At 40.5% G+C, this 22733-nt stretch overlaps 1 protein-coding gene across 1 annotated transcript in view; it reads left to right on the top strand.

Moving 5' to 3' along the window:
- The first annotated feature begins 14529 nt into the window (after nucleotides 1-14529).
- LOC126320514 (succinate dehydrogenase [ubiquinone] flavoprotein subunit, mitochondrial) overlaps nucleotides 14530-22733 on the top strand; it is an 86444-nt gene continuing 78240 nt past the window's right edge. The window contains exons 1-2 of the mRNA XM_049993998.1: nucleotides 14530-14864; nucleotides 20400-20486. Coding sequence (XP_049849955.1) covers nucleotides 14805-14864; nucleotides 20400-20486 — 147 coding nt within the window. The 5' untranslated portion in view covers nucleotides 14530-14804. The remainder of the gene's footprint in view (nucleotides 14865-20399; nucleotides 20487-22733) is intronic.

Here is a 22733-nt window from a genome sequence, read left to right as displayed (position 1 = left end):
AAACCTTTATTTGCCTTCCAACTTCATGCAGCAAACAATTCACACATCACAGTGTATGGAACCACACATCGAATCTTAACTTCAGTTTGGAAGACAAGTTGTGTTGGAAATGTTTCATTGCTTATGTCAATGAGCCAGTAATGGGGGCTAACTTTCTACAGCATTTTCACTTCTCTCCCGATTGGTCTCTTGGAACTCTTTTGCATCACAGCAGCAGACGATCTGTCACTGGATTTACCAGCACTCCACTGTCTGTCATGCATGCAACGACCACAGACTTCAGCTCACAAACAGTCATTTCAGTTGACACGTACAAACGCTATCGACAGGAAACGCTTCTCCTATGGGAAGAAAACCTCACAATATGTGACAAAATCCGCTCATCAGCAGATGGGCTTGCTACTGCACATACGTACCTGGAACAGCTCATTCGAAAGAGGCCTCACAATTTTGCTTCCTTCTTTACAAACAGGTCATTGAATGTGGAACACACTCTGCAGCAGACACTCACACACATGCAACAGATTCATCAGCACTTATACAGGTCAGTCAAGTGCATTGCTCCTTGGGTGCCTATCGACCAGCCGTGTGTGTTTCTCCCACTCCACCTAATCCCCATGTTCAGATCAGACAGTGCAGTATCAGTAAAAGTACAGTTCATTAAACACAACGCCACGTCATCCAGTCTGAACAAAGGGCGTAGACTGGCTTATCATAGAAATCGCGTGGCTAAGTTGGTTATAGAGCGGTTGCTGCAAGCTGGGAGTGTCAGACAGTCCAACAATCCTTGGTCTTTGCCCGTTTGGCTCATACCAAAGAAGGAGGGTAATTTCTACTACACGGCGACTACCAGGAGCCCAACTCCTGCCGAATACTGGACGGTTACCCTGTTTCAAATATTCAGGGATTTGCACAGTATTTGCAGGTGCTTCCATTTCCAGTGTATTGAATTGTAAGAAAGCTTACTTAGAGATCGCTATGAACCCTGATGCTGTCCCAAAGACAGCAATCATTATCCCTTTCAGACTGCATGAAATTCTTTACATAGCATATTGGCTTCAAAATGCAGCACAGACCTGGCAAAGGTTTATAGACAGCGCTCCTCCTTAAGTCCCCTTCTGCTATCCTTACTTCGACGACATTTTAGTTTTCTCTACTTCTTAAGAGGAGCACAAACAGCATCTATAGCTAGCTTTTAATACTTTACACAAACTTGGTGTTGTTGACGATGACGATAAATACCAACTGAGACAGTCACAAATTACCTTCCTCAGTTATTTAGTTTCCTGCAACGACACACGGCTTACACCTCAACCTGCATCTACATCTACATACATACCCTGCAAGCCACTACTGGTGTGAACTACTAATCTTTTTCTTTCCTGTTCCACTCGAAAATTGAGCAAAGCAAAAACGACTATATATATGCTTCCATATGAGCCCTAATTTCTCATATCCTATCTTCGTGGTCCTTTTGTGAAATATAATTGGCAGCAGTAGAATCGTTCTGCACTCAGCTTCGAATGCTGATTCTCTAAATTTTCTCAGAAGTATTCTTCGAAAAGAATGTGGCTTTCCCTCCAGGGATTTCCATTTGAGTTACCCATGAAACTTGTGTTTTGTTCAGATATACTGGTAACAGATCTAGCGGCCTGCCACTGAATTGTTTCGGTGCCTTAAGGAGACATTGTATGTCCTGTGCCGCCAATGTTAAATTATCGAATTTTGTGACCCATTATCTTGGGAATTTTTTAAGTCAACACCTTACAATTTTCCATAATTACTGAATGCGCCTTTCTAGATACACTGAACTAGAATTATTAATAACACTGAATTGTTGGACATGTTACCTTTTTCTTTCACATACTCATTTTTTTTTACAGAATTATGTAAATAAATGAACATAAAAACAATACAACTGAAGATATTTTAATTATTCTAGTTCCATATGTGTTAAATCTCATACTTGGCATGCTGTAAAAATTTGATGCCTCTACCATCAGTACATTTTTAGAAAACGGGTAATTTATTGCAAAAAATGTAGTTCAGAGATATTGAGGTTTAAAACTTCTTTTATTACAAATTCTTATACAGACTTACACTTCTGTGTCTTTTATGCACTAGAATTGCCCTGGCCCACAGTCTGTGTCTCCTTCAGTATCACAACAGCCCAATACTTGCCACCTCCTTTTCTTTCTTGCTTTTTTTGTCATTTGCTGAGAATCTAATTCTGCTTCACGTACACGAAGCTCATCCAGTTCCCGCAGTCCTTCACCTGTGTTCTGTTCACATCTTACTCCTAACTTCTTCAGAACCTTAAGTATTTCATAGTTTCCACAATTAAAAGTTATTACAACATCAGACACTGCTACTTTTAGAGTCATAAGGCCAACAAATACATTTTTAGGCACATGGCACCACACAACATTATTGAAGGTCTCATTCACATTCTGGGTCTTCCCATGTAAGCACTTCTTTAGCAGCTCAGGATTTGCCAAATCTCTGTAAATTTGATTGCCTCCATTACTGCCAAAGAAAGAAAATGTTTATGTGTAAATTCGTGCAGGGTGCCCGAAAATTCAGTTTGCCTATATTTACACCAAGTGTTTGGTGGAGGTGGACACAAAACATGACATGGCTTTTCATCAGTTGATATTCGATGAAAGAAAGTACTCCACACACCTCTTTTCATCTTCTCTAAATTGTCTCAGTTATCTCTAATGGCCTTTCCATAATATTCCTGTAATTCATCAATTACTTTGTCCATTCGTCTTCCAGCACATTTTATTGCCTTGCCATGAGACACATTACTTTCAACGAAAATTAGTATCAGAAAAAAGTACTGGTTTGTTTTTTCATAATGCCAACTTCTGAGATGTAGCAGTAGGCACAAAACAAAGCAATTCACAGCCTTCTAGATTGTGTAGTTCTCAGGATATGACTGGTCGACTGCGGCCGTATATACATAGCCACGAAATTTTGACAGTAACACGTCATCATTCAAAATATTAATTGAAGGTCTCACAATTTTCTGATTTTAATGTATTATATACCAAAATGTTCAGAAAAGTTCAACAGACATTATGGAGTAGAGAACAAAAAATGTATAATTTCAACAAATTTCGTATAAAATGTCCCCTTAATCTGACCTGGCAAGGATCCCAAAAACTCAAGGAGTACTTAAGAATAGACCACATTAGCGTCTTACACGTGGTTTTGTTCACAGATGAACCGCTCTTTACAAAAGTTCACCCAATACATAGAAGTTGACCATCCTCTTCCTTACCACAATCCTCACATACTCGTTCCATTTCCAGATCAGATTAAAGGAAGATAACAAAGACATTCAGACATGTGTTGCTAGATTTGTTACTGGTAGGTTTGATAAACATGCGAGTATTGCAAAGACATTTTGTGAGCTCCAGTGGGAATCCCAGGAAGGAAAATGACGTTCTTTTCATGAAACACATGAGAAAATTTAAAGGACCAGCATTTGCAGCTGACTGAAGAACGCTTCTACTGCTACCGCCGTAAATTTTGCATAAGGACCCTAAAGAGGAGATAAGGAAAATTAGGGCTCATATGGAGGTACATAGACAGTCGTTTCTCCCTTGTTCCATTAGCGAGTGGAGTAGGGAGGGAAATGGCTAGTAGTGATACAAGGTACCATCCCTGTGCACCAGTCAGTGGCTCGTGGAGTATATATGCAGATGTTGGTCAAACTATTTGATTTCTCTTACTCACCTGTGTAAAGCTGTGCCCACACTGACCGCAGTGTGTTGCACAAAACGAAGAAAAGAGAAAAAAAGGTTTAGTGCAGCGTGGCAGGTGCCTACACACTGGAACATTTCTGTGCGCTTATGAACACTCTGCTTCATTCTGCACTGCTCTTCCTCATACTGCGCTGCTGTCCATCACATATCTGTGTGCAGCACGGGGCAGTGCTTCTAGTGCAGATATGGCTTAATGGAAAGAACAGATCAGTTGCTCGTTTTTGCATCAATCCACAAGCAGGTAGCTGTTGCAGAGGTTCAGCCCTGAAGTCAATGGATTGATATGCAGTATTAAGGAAGTGAAGGAGGAAGGATTCATTTGCACACTATCTGTGTACCAGAAAAAAGATGGGGATTGGTGTCTTATGACTGTGACTTCCTTTAGATTGGAAGCATGTTACGGCACAAGTTTTGTGAGTGACCTTTCGAAGAGTCTCTGCTTTAGTAGTCGTTGAAGGATTCACATATTGCTCTTTTGAGAGTCAAATATGTTTCATTTATCGTCTCTCTACTATGTCTCTACGTTTTGTTTTATTTATATGTCCAGTAGTCACTGTTCCCTTAGAAGATTCTTTACAGTCACCGCATACCACTGAGGTTCATTCCCGCCATGAACTGTTCTGCTAGATACATATCTAACCAATACTTGGTCAACCTTGGTCAACAATGCTTCTAAACTTGAGCCACAATCTCTCCCTCTGAAATCAGTAAAATAATAAACTCACTGAAAAGTAAAAGCTCTTACGCAATTGATGGCATTTCCAGCAAGATACTTAAAGATTGTTCCCCACAGATAAGTAGGATTCTCAGCCACGTATGTAATAGCTCTTTGGACCTGGGTGTTTTCCCCGATAGACTGAAATATGCCATTGTAAAACCATTGCATAAAAAGGGGGATACGTCGGATGTCAACAACTATCACCCAATCTCTCTTCTGACAGCTCTATCAAAAATTTTTGAGAAAGTAATGTATTCAAGAGTAGCCTCCCATATTTGTAAAAATAAAGTACTAACAAAATGTCAGTTTGGTTTTCAGAAAGGTTTTTCAACAGAAAATGCTATATACGCTCTCACTGATCAAATATTAAATGCTCTGAATAACCAGACATCACCCATTGGTATTTTTTGTGATCTCTCAAAGGCCTTTGATTGTGTAAATCATGGAATTCTTTTAGATAAGCTAAATCATTATAGTTTGAGGGGGGCAGTGCACAAATGGTTTCATTCATACTTAACTGGAAAAATGCAGAAAGTTGAAATAAGTGGTTCATGTAATGTTAAAACAACAGCTGATTCCTCAAACTGGGGGGCTATCAAGTATGCGGTCCCACAGGGTTCACTCTTAGGTCCTTTACTGTTCTTGATGTACATTAATGACTTACCATTCCATATTGATGAAGATCCAAAGTTAGTTCTTTTTGCTGATGATACAAGCATAGTAATAACATCCAAAAACCAAGAACTAAGTGATGTAATTGTAAATGATGTTTTTCACAAAATTATTAAGTGGTTCTCAGCAAATGGACTCCTTTAAATTTTGATAAAACACAGTATATACAGTTCCGTACAGTAAATGGCACAACTCCAGTAATAAATATAGACTTTGAACAGAAGTTTGTAGCTAAGGTAGAATTTTCAATATTTTTAGGTGTGTCCATTGATGAGAGGTTAAACTGGAAGCAACACATTGATGGTCTGTTGAAACATCTGAGTTCAGCTACATATGCTATTAGGGTTTTTGCAAATTTTGGTGATACGAATCTCAGTAAATTATCTTAATATGCCTACTTTCATTCACTGCTTTCGTATGGTATCATATTCTGGGTTAATTCATCATTGAGTAGAAAAGTATTCATTGCTCAAAAACGTGTAATCAGAATAATTGCTGGAGCCCACCCACAGTCATCCTGCAGACATCTATTTAAGGATCTAGGGATTCTCACAGTAACCTCACTGTATATATATTCACTTATGAAATTTTTTGTTAATAATCCAACCCAGTTCAAAAGTAATAGCAGTTCGCATAGGTATAACACCAGGAGAAAGGATGATCTTCACTATGCAGGGTTAAATCTGACTTTGGCACAGAAAGGGGTAAATTATGCTGCCATAAAAGTCTTTGGTCACCTACCAAACAGCATTAAAAGCCTTACAGATAGTCAACCAATATTTAAAAATAAATTAAAAGAATTTCTAGATGACAAGTCCTTCTACTCATTGGCTGAATTTTTAGGTATAAATTAAGGGAGGAAAAAAAACTAACTTAAACATTAGTGTCATGCAATATTTTGTGTAATGTAATATCTTGTACAGACATCTTTCATTAACCTGACATGTTCACATCATTATGAATTGTCGTATTCATGATCTATGGAACAAGTATTAATCTAATCTAATCTAATCTAATCTCATCCTCTACGTGCTCCTGCCCAGACTTACTGCCTCTATGTTCGATTATCTAAACATGTATTCTCTTCTGTTTGTTCTAGTTCCGTTTGTTTAAGTTTTTGGGGCATGTAGGATTTGGATTTGTATTTCTTGTCTACTGCAATGAATATACCACCTCCATGTCCCATTAACCTATCCTTTTGGAGTACACTTCAATTTACACCAAAAACCTCACAGGCATCAATTTCAGGTTTTAGCCAACTTTAACTGATAATATGTGAACTCCAATACTTTTTAGCAATTCAAGCACTTGGACTTCATTGTGAAAGCTTCAGCAGTTGATCACTAAGATTTTCCCAGTCTTATCTGTGAGGTTGCAGGAGTGCTTATTTTGGTCTTATAGTAATACCTTGGGGACATCTACGAAATTGTCCCAGAACCTTAGAAGGGTCTGGTTCAAGTTTTCCACTCTACTCAGAACCAGAGAGGCACTATTGGTTCTGGTGATAATGCAGCAGATAGTGTACTTTGTCGAACTTGTGCGAACAAAACTGGCCTACTCAGCCTTCTCTGCCAGCCGCTGCAATCATCCTAGTTAGAGCTCAGGTGATAGGCTATGTTTGTTCCGACGTGAACGACAACTGCAGCTGGTTGCACCCTGTTCCTCAATGGCTGCTAGAATAGTTTCTTCAACATGCCGAATAAGGCTTTTAGGCAGATACATTGAGCGAAAAGTGTGATACTTCTTATACTTTGCCATTTCGCTAATGGGAACCATTCATCCCCTTAGTTTTGAACTGCTGATGATTAACAAATCCCTACTCTTTTAAGTTTTCTTTGCTGGTACCTAAAACATAGCTGGGTTCCTAATTGGTGAAATGTGTCACACTAGCTCAGTTTCATTTTGAGGTGTAGACAGTAATTCAGATTTGTTGGTCAGATCGATGAGCTCTCTCTGGTTTCTACTCACTCGACCGACCAGTTACATGACTCTCATATTGAAGCTGATGTGTGGTAATAGGTCCTCCAATTCCTGGAGAGGAGTCATAATCCACAGGAGACTGCAGTACTTGAGATACCTTAGTTATCTCCAATATGTGGCTCTTTGGTAGCCTACTCAACACACCCATCCACAGCAGCTTCCAAGTGTTTGACAGCAGTCAGTATTATTTCCAGCTACTTAAATGAAGAATGACTAACTGGCAGAGACCAGAATTTACTGTAGGGTTACTCTATGTTGTGATCCTTACATCAAAATGGATGAGTGTATTTGAATGACAGGATAATGGTATCACCTAGCTTCTTTTCGTATTTTACCAGTTTAGCTCAGTTCCATGTAACATTCATATAATCTGTTGCAGAACATGTTAATCATTTCTTCTCAGGTCCATGCTTTATGTCTGTCCAGTATTGTAATTGGTAACACCTTCATCAGTTGTCATAGTTTTTAATTTATATACATATTTATCACCTTATAAAAGTAAATATGGAAATGTACTGCACATTAATTACATTGTCTCCATTTTACACAATCATCTATACTTGCAGTCGGACCTGGCAATGTAGCGGTAACACGCTTGACTGGAAAGCAAGAGATTTTGGAATCAAATACTGGATGGACCCAGGACTTTTCAGTCTGCGCTTTAGCATAACCCTCACCTCTCAATGATGTGAAGAGTCGCCAGAAGTGTAATGTGGTTCAGATTCGACATAAAACTGTAGATCCCCTTCTCCAGTTGGATAACAAGGGTATGTTAGTGACAAGCAAGTTGCCAAATTGGTGTCCAATTGAGAGACTTCACTGGGACGATGACCCACACGAAATTATTATTATTACCTATACTGGAGACAGAGATATGAAGAAATGTTTAGATCCTTACCTCAAAAGGGAATAGTTTTTAAGGTATATATAGGTATGCAACAAACATTTTTTTATCTCAATCTTTTGATGCTAAAGACTTTAGTGTCAGAAAATAAATAATGCTAAGTGATGTGCCACCGCTTTTTAACTTCCCACTTCAATTATCATCTAAGGGAAAAAAAGAAAAGTCACAATTTGAGGTATAATATTTATTATTCTGGTTCACAGCATTTGAATTCATTGCACATGTCACACAGATCAATATTGGCGATTGTATACAAAATCGCATAAGGCTTACCCTTTTTTATATACCAGGTGGCCCAGGCACGCAGTCCTCTGTTGATATTACTTAATCCCGTATAGAACAGATGCCAAAAGGATCGCCAAATCAGAACAGTAAAGGAGACTCCACACCAACAGAGATGAGACCCTGCTACACCTAAGATAAGCACTTGAAAACAAACACTTAACAGCTGTAACTGGTCCTATAGCTCGTCTCAAGAAACCTCGCTTTCTGTAAGACGCTTGCTGGGTTCGATTCCTGAGCTTGAGAAAGGTGTCTGTGTAGAAGAATGATTGCCCCTGACCAAAATAATATGCACAAGGGCCAAAGAGTATTAATTATCTGCTTTAAGGCATAGCAACATGTGATAGCTAGTTTATTAACACCAGTTCATCTATATCTACATCTACATCTACATGACTACTCTGCAATTCACATTTAAGTGCTTGGCAGAGGGTTCATCGAACCACAATCGTACTATCTCTGTACTATTCCACTCCCGAACAGCGAGCGGGAAAAACGAACACCTAAACCTTTCTGTTCGAGCTCTGATTTCTCTTATTTTATTTTGATGATCATTCCTACCTATGTAGGTTGGGCTCAACAAAATATTTTCGCATTCGGAAGAGAAAGTTGGTGACTGAAATTTCGTAAAAAGGTCTCGCCGCGACGAAAAACGTCTATGCTGTAATGACTTCCATCCCAACTCGTGTATCATATCTGCCACACTCTCTCCCCTATAACGCGATAATACAAAACGAGCTGCCCTTCTTTGCACCCTCTCGATGTCCTCCGTCAATCCCACCTGGTAAGGATCCCACACCGCGCAGCAATATTCTAACAGAGGACGAACGAGTGTAGTGTAAGCTGTCTCTTTAGTGGACTTGTTGCATCTTCTAAGTGTCCTGCCAATGAAACGCAACCTTTGGCTCGCCTTCCCGACAATATTATCTATGTGGTCCTTCCAACTGAAGTTGTTAGTAATTTTAACACCCAGGTACTTAGTTGAATTGACAGCCTTGAGAATTGTACTATTTATCGAGTAATCGAATTCCAACGGATTTCTTTTGGAACTCATGTGGATCATCTCACAACTGGCAGTATTACAAAAACGCTGTCATATCTATGACTGCAATAAAGAACGATGAATATAATGACGTTCCTTTAAATATCATAGACTGACAGATCTTTATAATTCCATGATTCATAATACAAATGTTCAAATATGCATGTCCATCTTGTTGGATGCATTGATGCAAGTGTCTCTCGGTATTAGCACGGACACCTCTTAACATTTCTGCAGAGATTGAAGTGCGAGCATTACATATTTCTTTTTTCAACATATCTACATTTTCTGGTTCCGTTTCGTAAACCCTGGCATTGATACAACCCTATGAAAAAAAATCAAGTGCGTTAAATCAGGCGATCTTGCTGGCCATCGTATGTAACCATCACAACCTATCCACTGTTAGGGGTACACATTGTTGAGATATTCCCTATGTCCTCTAAATTAATGGGGTGGTGCTCCATCGTGCTGAAACGAGGGACTCACAGCAATCTGAAGTGGGATGACTTCTAGGAGATGCCCAAGATTCAGCTCATTCTGTAGGAATTGCAAATACAGCCGACCAGTTAGTTGGCAAGCCGAATAAACTGGTTCAATGGTGTGGTCTCCTAGAATGCTGCACCATACATTAACACCCCAGGGTGTGGGACGTGGTTGTAAGCTGTGAGGATTTGCATGGGCCCAGTGATGCTGATTGTGTCTTTTGGCAGTGGCGCCATAAAATCTGCCTGATTAAATCCAGATTTAAAGCTATTTTGTGTACAAGACATCTCCAGAACTGTGCCCGATTTTGGAAATGGTATCTATATAGCTGTTGGCGTTTGGTGCAGCATCAAGGGGTGCCATTTTCGTTCCTCCAGAAACCTTTGTACTGAAGACCTCAGCATCCTCTGGTCCGCTACAGGTATTCTTTGTCCCAGTTACGATGAGAAATAGGTATTACTGGATGAAATGTAATGACTTTCATAATACTGATAATAATGACCATAATATAATAATAATATAATATAATTTGCACCTATAATAATAATAATAATAATAATAATAATAATTATTATTATTATTATTATTATTATTATTATTATTATTATTATTATTGTAGTTGCAAATAATACTGCAGCCCAAATGCAATAGGACAATAGCAGTTTCGTTTATCCCACCTTGTATGTACGCACTATTTTCATTTAAACTATGCTTATCATGTGTGGAACGTGCTCCAAAATACTCAATAACATTCTGGGCAACATCGGGTGTGTTGTGGATTGGTATATCCATGAGATGCTGTAACTGGAAAGCTCGAGTTCTTAAACACATCTCTGTATGCCAGAAAGGTAGAGATCGCGTTGGAAAACATTGTGAAAACAGCTGTTGGGTCTCAGCTGCATTGCAGTGCGTCTCCCCATAGATCAGAGTCATATCAGTGTAGTCTTTGCTGGAGAACATTGCAGTTATTATCTGTTTGACTGTAAGATCTGACTCGAAGTATCGACTGCCATGCGACCTTATCAGAGTCGAAGCAGGAGGAAAATGTACGCAATGGCGGCACAGCTCGGTGGGAATTCGCTTGTACAGGCTCGCCCGCTTTGGACAGCAGTGACAAGGTACCCCTTCTTGCACTAATGCATGCAGGAAACGTAAAACATGGTCCACCTTGTATACAGGTTGTCATATTCAGGGATATGACAAGAGCTATCGCTCGAAACAAAAAAGTCTCGTAAACTTGGGTTCTAAAATGCTTACCATAAGAGCTATAAGCACTTCTCCATCTTCAGTATTGTGAAACAAATGTCTTTGCTTTCCATATTCTCAGAGATGATAGTGTAGGATTTTGTGAGGGATTCACTGACCCAAAATTGTAGCTCAAACAGTTTATTAATTAACACTTTTAGAACATTCAAAGCTTACACTGTACAATATATCTAGGTTACAAGAGAATGCACCAAACATAAATCAAAGAGCTTACAAAAGACAGATTATATCTTACTGTGACAGTCAGTTGTTGCTTGTGATTTCCTGGTCAATCTTCAGATCGCTGTACAGGCCTCCTCTTTTTTTCTTTGATATCCAAACCCAGGGAACTGATGTTTGACCTGCTGTCCTGCCCTCGTCACCATCAGTGGAACCCCTTATGTAGGTGATTGTGGCAGCCACTGTTCCGTATTTGTCTGTCGACATCCATGCCAGTATGTATAAGATGATGTGGTAACAGGTGGAAGGTTCCACACCATAAATGTAGGCTGGCCCCCAGCTGAATTCGTGGTGATCATCTCCTCTGTAAAATGAGCTGGCTTTAAGTGCTCAATTGAAACAGTGTTCTCACAGCTGTTCCAAAAACTTTTTTAAGAGTGCAGTTCTCTTTGTCCAGTGAATGGTGGCGAAAAAAAGTGTGTTGTCCTGTTATTCTATAAACTAGAGCAGAGAACTCTTCTGTTTCAGAAAATTGAGATGCTATGGAATTAGACCAATTCACTCATTTAGTGCTGTGTGCAGGAAAATGTCGCAACGGTTCCTCCAAAGAAATCTTCTTGCATTGTGTGCCCGAATGCACACCACCGATTTTTGTCGGTTATGGGTGTCACCAACAGGTACAGCTAGGTACTCATGGCAGGGGAAGAGGGGATTGAGAAATGCAGCACAACAACCTGTAGTGCCCTTTGGAGGCCATGAAAAGTCTTGGTGTTTGCAAGGAGCTATGTATTGGGTGCCCTGTCTCCAAAATGGCAGTGAAACAATCACCAATAATCCCCATCCTTATTTGTCCTGTCTTTATACACAACTGGCCATTAATATTGCTACACCACAGGTATTCATAAAACAAATATATTATACTAGAACTGAAATGTGATTACATTTTCACGCAATTTGGGTGCACAGATCCTGAGAAATCAGTACCCAGAACAACCATCTCTGGCCGTAATAATGGCCTTGATACGCCTGGGCATTGAATCAAACAGAGCTTGGATGGCGTGTACAGGTACAGCTGCCTGTGCAGCTTCAACATGATACCACAGTTCATCAAGAGTAGTGGCTGGCGTATTGTGACAAGCCAGTTGCTCGGCCACCATTGACCAGGGAGAATGTGCTGGCCAGGGCAGCAGTCGAACATTTTCTGTATCCAGAAAGGCTCGTATAGGACCTGCAACATACGGTTGTGCATTATCCTGCTGAAATGTAGGGTTTCACAGGGATCGAATGAAGGGTAGAGCCACAGGTCGTAACACATCTGAAATGTAACGCCCACTGTTCAAAGTGCCGTCAGTGCGGACAAGAGGCGACCGAGACGTGTAACCAATGGCACCCCATAGCATCAAGCCGGGTGATACGCCAGTATGGCAATGGCGAATACACGCTTCTAGTGTGTGTTCATAGCGATGTCGCCAAACAAGGATGCGACCATCTTGATTCTGTAAACAGAACCTGGATTCATCCGAAAAAATGACGTCTTGCCATTCGTGCACCCAGGTTCATCGTTGAGTACACCATCGCAGGGGCTCCTGTCTATGATGCAGCGTCAAGGGTAACCGCAGCCATGGTCTCCGAGCTGATAGACCATGCTGCTGCAAACGTCGTCGAACTGTTCTTGCTAACGACACCCCCCCCCCCCCCCCTGTCTGTTGACTCAGGGATCGAGACGTGGCTGCACGATCCTTTACAGCCATACGGATAAGATGCCTGTCATCTCGACTGCTAGTAATACGAGGCCATTGGCATCAAGCAGGGCGTTCCGTATTACCCTCCTGAACCCACCGATTCCATATTCTGTTAACAGTCATTGGATCTCGACCAACGCGAGCAGTAATGTCGCGATACGATAAACCGCAATCGCGACAGGCTACAATCCGACCTTTATCAAAGTCGGAAGTGTGTTGGTACGCATTTCTCCTCCTTACATGAGGGATCACAACAACGTTTCACCAGGCAACGCCGGTCAACTTCTGTTTGTGTATGAGAAACCTGTTGGAAACTTTCCTCATGTCAGCACGTTGTAGGTGTCGCCATCGACGCCAACCTTCTGTGAATGCTGTGAAAAGGTAATCATTTGCATATCATAGCATCTTCTTCCTGTCGGTTAAATTTCGCGTCTGTAGCACGTCATCTTCGTGGTGTAGCAAAATTAATGGCCAGTTGTGTGTATTTTAACACAAGTCACCTGGTTGTTTGTTTAGAAATTCACACGTGATTACTTGTTCCGTTTCTCAAGGTCACTCCTATAAACGAAGGAAAACTATTTGTTTGCATTGACAAAATAAAAAAAGGAAGTTTCTTTTACAAGGTACCTGTACATCCTCCAGGCGAGTGTCGTTATGTACCGAATAGTAACCCAGTATACTCACATTAAATGCAACACGAAGCTACTTTTATCTTTGTCGTATAAGTAATTTTACTGTGCCAAATTTTCAAAAAATTATGACAAAAATGTGTCATAGTATTTGTCACCTTGAAAGCATTGTTGAGTTCTTTCCAGAGCAGGAATTTAAATCGTCAGAAAAAAACACAATGCTAATCTGTTAAAATGCCAGTAAATGTTTAACATTTATCTTTTTTCGGGTTACTACTATTGCTATTCTTTAATGATTTTAGTTAAACAGATACTTGTTTTCATCATGTATGTACTAGTGTTGCTCTGTGGCTTAATGGTTAATATCCAGATTATGGATATAAGTGCCTGCTAGAGTTCATTTCCTGCTCAGTCCTAGGACTATTCTATGTCGCTTATTACTTCTTTTATATCTGGAATTGTTTCGTAATGTGAAAAAGGCCAAGCTGCGCCTTTGTTCGGAATCCATCTTAAACTTTAGGCCCCCTTGTAACTGTCTGGCTAAGTTAGATCTGATGAAGAAAAGAACTTAGCTTATACTCAATCACACCAATTCCTTGCAAGGCACTATGGTGTTTAAACTAAACTTCTCGTCAGTAACAAGTTTTATCTTTATGTTCTCAGTCTGGTGAGCAGATTTCACTAGTAATTTTATACTTAATCGATCATGAGAGTATTAGATGATTCACATCTGAGTTAGGAAAAGAGAAGTACAGTACCAAAAGAACTATTCGATAGCACTTTTTACAGGACTATTTTGGCCGTTGTAGGATGTATTCTCAGAGACAAAATCCGCTCAAAAACATTTCTTTTTATGGACGAACTAGAGGTGAATCAAATGACATTGTTTACGCATTGACTTTGCTGCTTATCTGTTACATGGAGCACGACCTACGTTTCTTTAATCCGTCTCGTAGCTGCCACTCGAAACGACCTTGCGTAATCAATGATTGGTTGATTATTTTTCCACAGAAGTTTGTTTGACTGTCGACGCTTGTGACACCGTCTGCTGAGGTCGAATCTACTATCGATTTTACGTAGGGAAACTTCTGCAGTTAGCGCAGTTGCTGGCCTAGGTCTAGGGAATTGCCTGTGCGGTCTGCGTATTTCGCGAGATGAGCCCTATAGTGCAACTGCCGTCAATACTAGCGAAGAAAGTTACAGCGTCACCGCTGGTAAGAATTTTTTGTTTATATACTATTGACACGTAGACTAATCTTTAAAAAAAACGGAGCAGTTTTGCGTGTGTATATATTTCTGGCAGTGATTATGTAACAGGTTTTCGATGTGTAGAGAAAGTGTATTATTAATATGTATTGTTACCGTTTTATCGTATGCTTCCGACGTTTAATCGTTCTGTCTCCATTCAAAGTTGATGAACGATAGGCCTACTTGCAATAGCAATGTAAATCAGGACATAACTTAGTTCAATGCGTTTTTTTGCTATTGATCGCATACTTGCTATTATGATCCAGATTTCAAATTGTGACGAAATTCACATGCGGAAAACTATTGTCCAGTAACCGATGCTACAATTTAGTCAAATAATATTGTTTTACTAAATAGATGAAAGAAGAACGTTACGTAATGCAGCTCCGATGCTTAGCAGAGAAGAGGCGGAGGTGTAGCCCTAGTAGCTGGTTACAGAGTGTTCGTAAGAAGTTAGTTATTCTAATAAATGTCCTGCATTTGGAATAGTTAATGCGAAGTGACTCTGTGTTAGTGCACTTCATTTTTCTCTCTGCTATGAGCTCATATTGCTACCTTCTTTGCGTAACACCGTAGTTAAGTAATTTCACCGATACGCAAAATCAGCAGAATTGTAAAGCTTCATGTATAGTAGATACTCCAAGAAACACCTGACACTCTTTGTTGTTCTACGTAGACTACATGCGTAAAGAAAATATTGGATTAATTTTTAATTTCATTGATGCTCTGATAGTGTACTACGTATCGGTCTTACAAACTACTCTGGTTTGCATTATTCTCATGTTTCCGAAGAATTTTGGTATTTGGGTCATTCTATGCCAAATGGCTTAAATTTAAATACAGTCTTCCCACGACTGTCACTAATTTTGATTAGATTATATTATAATTGTCATCATTGTACGCCTAGTTCTTGAATCCTCATCCTGCAACTTTTTGGGTTATTGGTTAGTACTTTTCCCGTTGCATTGCCACTTTAGGTGAACATTACATGGTGAAAGAAATGCAAAACATCCGATGCATATAACTATGGCAAAAAATAACTGAGTTGATATGTTCTCATTAAAATACTGTTTGGTGGGAAATCAAAACCAACCTACAATGAATACATTTGGGAAAATACTCATTTGTAAATAGGAGTGAACTGCGGTTAGTGCTATTAAATCATATTTCAGATAGAGTACATGTCAGCTAAAGGCCAAGGTGGTGGTTAGTGAGGTGAGAATCAACAACCATCTAACTGGAAATAAGCATTAAAAGTTTGTAGAAAACAGAGAGACTATAATATGGGACTGAAAGGAAGCCACTTCGAAGTGACATCATTTGCAAAAAAGAAAGAGAGAGAGGAAACATTGTAGTTTTCATAGATGCCTTTCATCTGTGCTGATCTGACACTGAAATGTAAGTAATGGAAGGAGTATAGGTAACTCACTGTAGTTGAAACAAGGCGTATTTATTAGGGGGAATACTTGAATAAACAAAAGCTGTCACCAACCTAGAAGTTTGAAAATTAGGCTATAATCTTTTGCTAAATGTGGTGCTATTGGAGATAGTATGTTCTTACCTTCCTCTGACCTTCAAACTGACACCCATCCAGTTACAGTGATATGTTTAACTTAACATAGAATTCGAGCCCCAGTGCATCTTAGTTAATTGCACAAAGAAATTCTAGGTCTGACTGAGAACTTTGTATTTGTAAACTAAGACATAATGATACAATGAATGATTAATGTTGAAAAACATTGTTATATCTTATCAGCTAGGTGGACACCAACAAATTGAGTATTTAATATTAATTGTACATTTTGTTGTGGGGGGGGGGGGGGGGAGATAGTTATGTAGTCAGTATGGATGACTATACAGTTTCTGGTTCTATTTGCATCAGTACAAATGTGAAATGATACAGAAAATGGATAAAGTCCTACGTAGTGCAATTCTTCTAGACTTTCCCATGTAGATAAGAGGATAGTTTAGATTTTTAGGGGAAACTATCTTGTTACAATTAAGTCTCAAAACAGGTCGTGACTTAATCACCTCTCTGCAGGCAAACACTCCACAACTCTTGTGATGAATTTCAGTGACTGCTTGACAGAAAGTCTCTGCCAAGTATCTGATTCCTCCCCCTACAAGGCCTGCCACTGTGATGTCATCCCAAAAATTCAGCATAACCTCCCAGAAATTCTCCCATGAATACGTCTCCCTCCTTACCCCAACGAAACCTTGTGCACGAACCTTCTGCATGCTCCCCAAATTCACAGAGCTAATCAGCCTCAATGCTCTATTGGAACTGGTCATGTTTCTAATGAAAGAATTTCAACTCTTGTTGACCAACTCCTCCAACCAATTGCTCGAAATATAGCCTCTCACATCAAAGTTGAATCGGCATGAGAAAAACGCAACACTGTTAACAGCTTTCAACTGTGAAGTGGAGGGGGGGAAGGAAAAAAAAATGCTATAGAATTCTGACAACTGTGAGACATTGCCATAGAGATGGTTACAAAATCTCATTACATGATTCGGCAGCAGACCTTCAGGCTCCAGACCCACTACTCATTCCTCATACACCTTACCAACTATATTGTGAGCATAATTACGTCCCCTTTGAGGGGAAGGTGTATAAACATATCAGTGGCACCCTTCTATGCAAATGTTTCTGTGGGCAATCTGATAAAACCTTCCTAGTCTCCACAACCCCTTGTCAGGTTCAGGTTCATTGATGTTTTCGTGATCTGGACTCATTCCTCTACCTCAACGCCATCTGCTTCACTTGGCCATCTTCAACCTAATGTGACATATCCATGGGTGTTGACCTCTACCTCTTTCGTGGCTCTTACCATATTAATCCCACTAAACACCAACTCTACCTGCATTTCAACAGCTGTTGTTCCTTCCACACAAAAAAATTACTCCCATGCAGCCTGCCCATCTGTGAATGGCATATCTTCAGTGATGAGAATTTCCTTTTTCCACTGTGCGTGAAGTCTCGTGGGGACCTTCAGACAGGCACCACCCTCCAAATGTGGGCCACAGATTTTCCCATGCATATCCTCACACACCATCTCCAAGAACCAGCTGCAAAGTAGTGCTGCCCCCCCCCCCCCCTCTCTCCCCTGATCATCTAGTATCACCTTGGTCTGAAGCAATTGTACCATATCCTTTGCCAGGGCTTTAATTGTCTATTACCATACCCAGAAATTAGGACATCCTACCCAAGATGCTTCACACCTTTGCTAAAGTGGTATTCCATCACCTGCCCAATGTACACAATACCCTAGCCCATCCCTATGCCAACACCACTTCCAACCTCTTGCTATAGGGATCATATTCCATTGGGAGACCCAGGTGTAAGACTGCCCAGTCTATCCACCAGGCACATCCTACTCCAGTCCTATCAGGGGCAGGGGCCATCTGTGAAAGCAGCCATCTCTTTACCATTTTGCTGTAATCACTGCACAGCTTTCTATGTTGGTATGGCTACCAACCATCTGTCCACAATAAACAGCCACAGAAATACCGAAGCGTCCGATCCCGCCCGTCTGCTTTGACCCATGATGTCACAAATATGCCGGAAACTACGATAAACCACAATTCCAATATGGCGAATATAACGTCGGTACGTACACATTATGAGGACGAGAATACATTGAAAAACACACACACTTTCCACAAAAAGCCTAATGACACTAACAGGACAAGCGCAGGAAATGGTGTTTTTGGTTGGGGGCAAACTAAATATTAACAAATTTAGACACCCACCCCCATACAAAACCACACAAAACACACAAAAAAAAACTGACATCACAAAACTCCTCAAATACCACTAAACACAATATCATCTGGAATCGGACACTTCCCGTGACATGTATTGCTCAACAGCAGCTCCCGATCCCATAAATTAGGATCAAACATTTCCCTTGGCCTATATAGCACAAAAACATCTCCTGATACCAATATCAACATACACAGCCACACATTGGGATCGAACACTTCTCTTGACCTGCGCAATGTTAATTTTATCTGTCATATCCGTTCCTGAACAAAAACAACCACCGATTAATTTTACTAAAATTACCACACAATCTACAGTGAACAACACTAAATTAACCTTCACACAAAATCATTAACTCACTGAAACGAATTCCACTACAAACACAGCAGACACCCGAACAATTCTGGATAATGAGCAAAAGCAAACTGAGCCCATTAAACCACAACACGACGACATCTACAAACACGCCACACTCACAAGCCAAACTCTGTGCTGTCGTGACGTCACACACAACACCCGTACGTCACTGGTCAAAGCCGACGTGTGGGATCGGACGCTTCTGTCGACCCACAACCACTGCCAGAGTATGGCCAAGAACAAAGTTGACTGCCGAGTAGTACAACATGCACCGGAGCACAACATGCTTAATTTCAAGGACTGTTTCATAACCCAGATGATCTGGATCCTTACCTCCACCATCTGTTAGCTCACCATCCCCACACCTTTTACCCAGCAGTTTCCACTTCTTTTGAGCTCTGCATGTGTCTGTGTCACATTGATTGTGCCCCACATCCCACCGACTTCAATACCTGTGTAGCACATACCTAGCCCGTGTACCTACCATCCCTCCCCCACACATTTCTAGCCAATGAATGTGCTGGCTCCCTCTAAGCCACTAGCTACCTAGCCTAATCCCTCTTCCCGCCTCCCATCTCTTTCTCCCACTGTCCACCCTGTCCAACACAATCACTACCACCCCACCCTAGACTACATGTTGAAATGCAGTCCCCACATGCTGGGTATTGAGTGTCCAGTCAGCACACTGTAGGGCACGCGCGTGTGCGTGTGTGCGTGCGCGTGTGCGTGTGTGCGTGCGCGTGTGCGTGTGTGCGTGCGCGTGTGCGCGTGTGCGTGCGCGTGTGCGTGCGTGCGTGTGCGTGCGTGTGCGTGCGTGCGTGCGTGTGCGTGCGTGTGCGTGCGTGCGTGTGTGTGCGTGTGCGTGCGTGTGCGTGGGTGTGCGTGCGTGGGTGTGTGTGCGTGTGTGTGTTTTCTCTCTTGTAGCTTGTAAAGAATTTATTTCAAAAACTAGCAATTTTTTTTTGTTATTCTTTTGCCTGTTGATGACTCGACACTTGTCTGTTTGGTTACTGGTCTCGCTTACTGTGTACTTATTACCACAGAAAAAATCACTATAATTATACTAGTGGTCTACATACAACTTATCAATGTGGATAAACGTATTTATTTGTCCTTAGACAATTCGTTACAACAGTATTTCTCGCCAGTTTGAATCGGTACCTCCTCTTTTCTATCAATCCAGCTAGTTACAAATCCCAATTTTTGTTGCTAAAGTTGCCTCCAGGTCTCTCTGTCTCTCTCTCTCTCTCTCTCTCTCTCTCTCTCTCTCTCTCTCTCTCTCTCTCTCTCCTCGTAAGCTTGCATACAGAAGAATTTAAATATTTGTCTTGACATGATGTGATGGTTACTGAATTATGATCAAAATCCTTACTTTCAGAAAAACTTCGCGCTCTCAAGTGTGGCCTCAAGGAAGTTGCATTTTGGTGGCAGTGTAAAACAGAGTGAAGCCAAAAAATCAGAACAGGTGAGTTGATAGATATGTCACTATTTGTTCAGTGTCTGGTAGGCAGCTGTTCCATGGTAACTGTTCATGTGTGTATATTACTTTCTTAAGCTTCTCAGTAGCAAAACTGAATTGTGAGCAGATGCAAACTTGAATACCTGCCTGAAACACAGTGAAGTGATCCATCACTATGTGCTCTGGAAAGCTTACTTTGTGACAGTCTTTCTGTTGTGCCTATCTGCTCACTGTATAGTGAGCAGCAACCACTTTCTTGAATTTATCATTATTATTATTATTATTATTATTATTATTATTATTATTATTATTATTATTATTCCATGAAGTGTTTCTAGCTTCTGTTTATCTACTATTGGCTTAATATAGTCACACATTTTTCGTCAGTTTGACTATGTCAGCTATATTTTAAGTACCAGATCTGTCTTTCTTATTGTATCCAGTAGCTTCTTGTTCCATAATTATGTACATATTTTACTCTAGCTAATATTTTGTTTTTACTCAATGTAACACATTATCTGAGTGACAGGTAACGTGGCGTGACCTTGTCAGGTAAAGCAAATGAGACTGCCAGTATTATCTCATGCAGAAGTTCGTCAGTAAATTTATAATTTAGTGTGCAGCTTCTGTTCAATTTTGTTGTCATTTAGTTTGATTACCACCCATTTTTATTGAAAAAACCGAATTCCTGTAGTTGAAATGTATAATAGTGTTAATAGTTGCCCAGAATTCTTTCAAACAGCTAGGTGAGCACTTACACAGCACTGGAACATTCCATTGTTTTAAGTTTCATGAGGAAATTTGTTTACCATTTGTATGTAATGTTGACAAGGAAGCCCCGTGGGGTAGTTGTGTGGTCTGAGGTGCCTTGCCATCATTCGCGCAGCTTCCACCATCGGAGGTTAGTCCTCCCTCAGGTGTGTGTGTGTGTGTGTGTGTGTGTGTGTGTTTTGTCCTTAGCGTAAGTTAGTTAGATTAAGTAGTGTGTAAGCCTAGGTACCGATGACCTCAGTAGTTTGATCCCATAGGAACTTACCACAAATTTCCAATTTTTTTGACAAGGAGCATACAGGTTTTTAATGCCAAAAGTTGTAAGTGTAATATGGGGTGTAGAATAAGTATAGACAATCACACACTGTGTATTGGCGATATCAAACAGTTGATAGATATCTAAGCACGAAGGTGAATAAAGTAATTTAACTTTTGAAGTAAGACTTGTTTCAGAGCAGTGGCGGATACATGGGGGGGGGGGGTGCATGCTCCTTTCCCCTCCTCTCCTTGCATATTACCACCCGTGCCAACCCCACCAGTCAGCCCGCGTGCTATTCATTTGTTTCTTTCATCAGTCGAATCGAGCCATCGAGTTGTTGTACTTGCCTATGTAGCAAGTGCGTCCACGTAGTCATATTTTGTGTGTTTCTGTCTGGCACATAGATAGCTATCACATACCTACAAGAAAAGTTGCATCTGTTGCTACAGTAAAAAATAGTTTTTCAACAGTGCGGCATACAAAAACAAGGCTGAGGTCGACAACGGAGGAGGATCGACTTAATGGCTTAGCTCTGTTGAACACTCACCCTGACATTGATTGTCCTATTGACGATGTAATTAACCAATTTGGCAGGAAGAATAGGCGTGTAGAATTAATCATTTAAGGAAGAGAACCACAGTTGTAACTTTTTTATATCATAAGATGACATTGTCTTGTATATCTGTATAATCCGTTTAAATAAAACTTTCTTGAACTTCGCATGTGACTTGATTATTTTTTTACTATGGTAAAAGTGAAGGTAGCTCAAGATATCTTCAGTGTCCTCTCCTTGAGGTTTTTCTGTATCCGCCACTGCTTCAGAACCTCTGTATCCTCCACATACTGTAAGCTAGGCTAGGTATTCACCAGCTACAGACATAGCATATAAGGCAGATAGATGGGTGTCACATTAAATTACCAGACCTCTTTACAGTCTTGTGCAACAGTAGTTTTGACAAGTTTCTTCTACTGGCAGGACAACATTAAAGCAGTTGCAAGTGCATGCACCATTAAACTACATGTTGCTGCACAGGTCCCCTACCAATTACTTGTTTATGTCCAGTGAAGGTGGACGGTGTGATTTCTTAGGTTTATTGTGACACTGCAATGTTGTTGTTGTGGTCTTCAGTTCTGAGACTGGTTTGATGCAGCTCTCCATGCTACTCTATCGTGTGCAAGCTACTTCATCTCCCAGTACTTACTGCAACCTACATCCTTCTGAA

The sequence above is a fragment of the Schistocerca gregaria genome, chromosome 2, assembly GCF_023897955.1.
Source record: "Schistocerca gregaria isolate iqSchGreg1 chromosome 2, iqSchGreg1.2, whole genome shotgun sequence".
In the NCBI taxonomy this organism is placed as follows: domain Eukaryota; kingdom Metazoa; phylum Arthropoda; class Insecta; order Orthoptera; family Acrididae; genus Schistocerca; species Schistocerca gregaria.
This window is presented reverse-complemented; position numbering and strand designations above follow the sequence as displayed.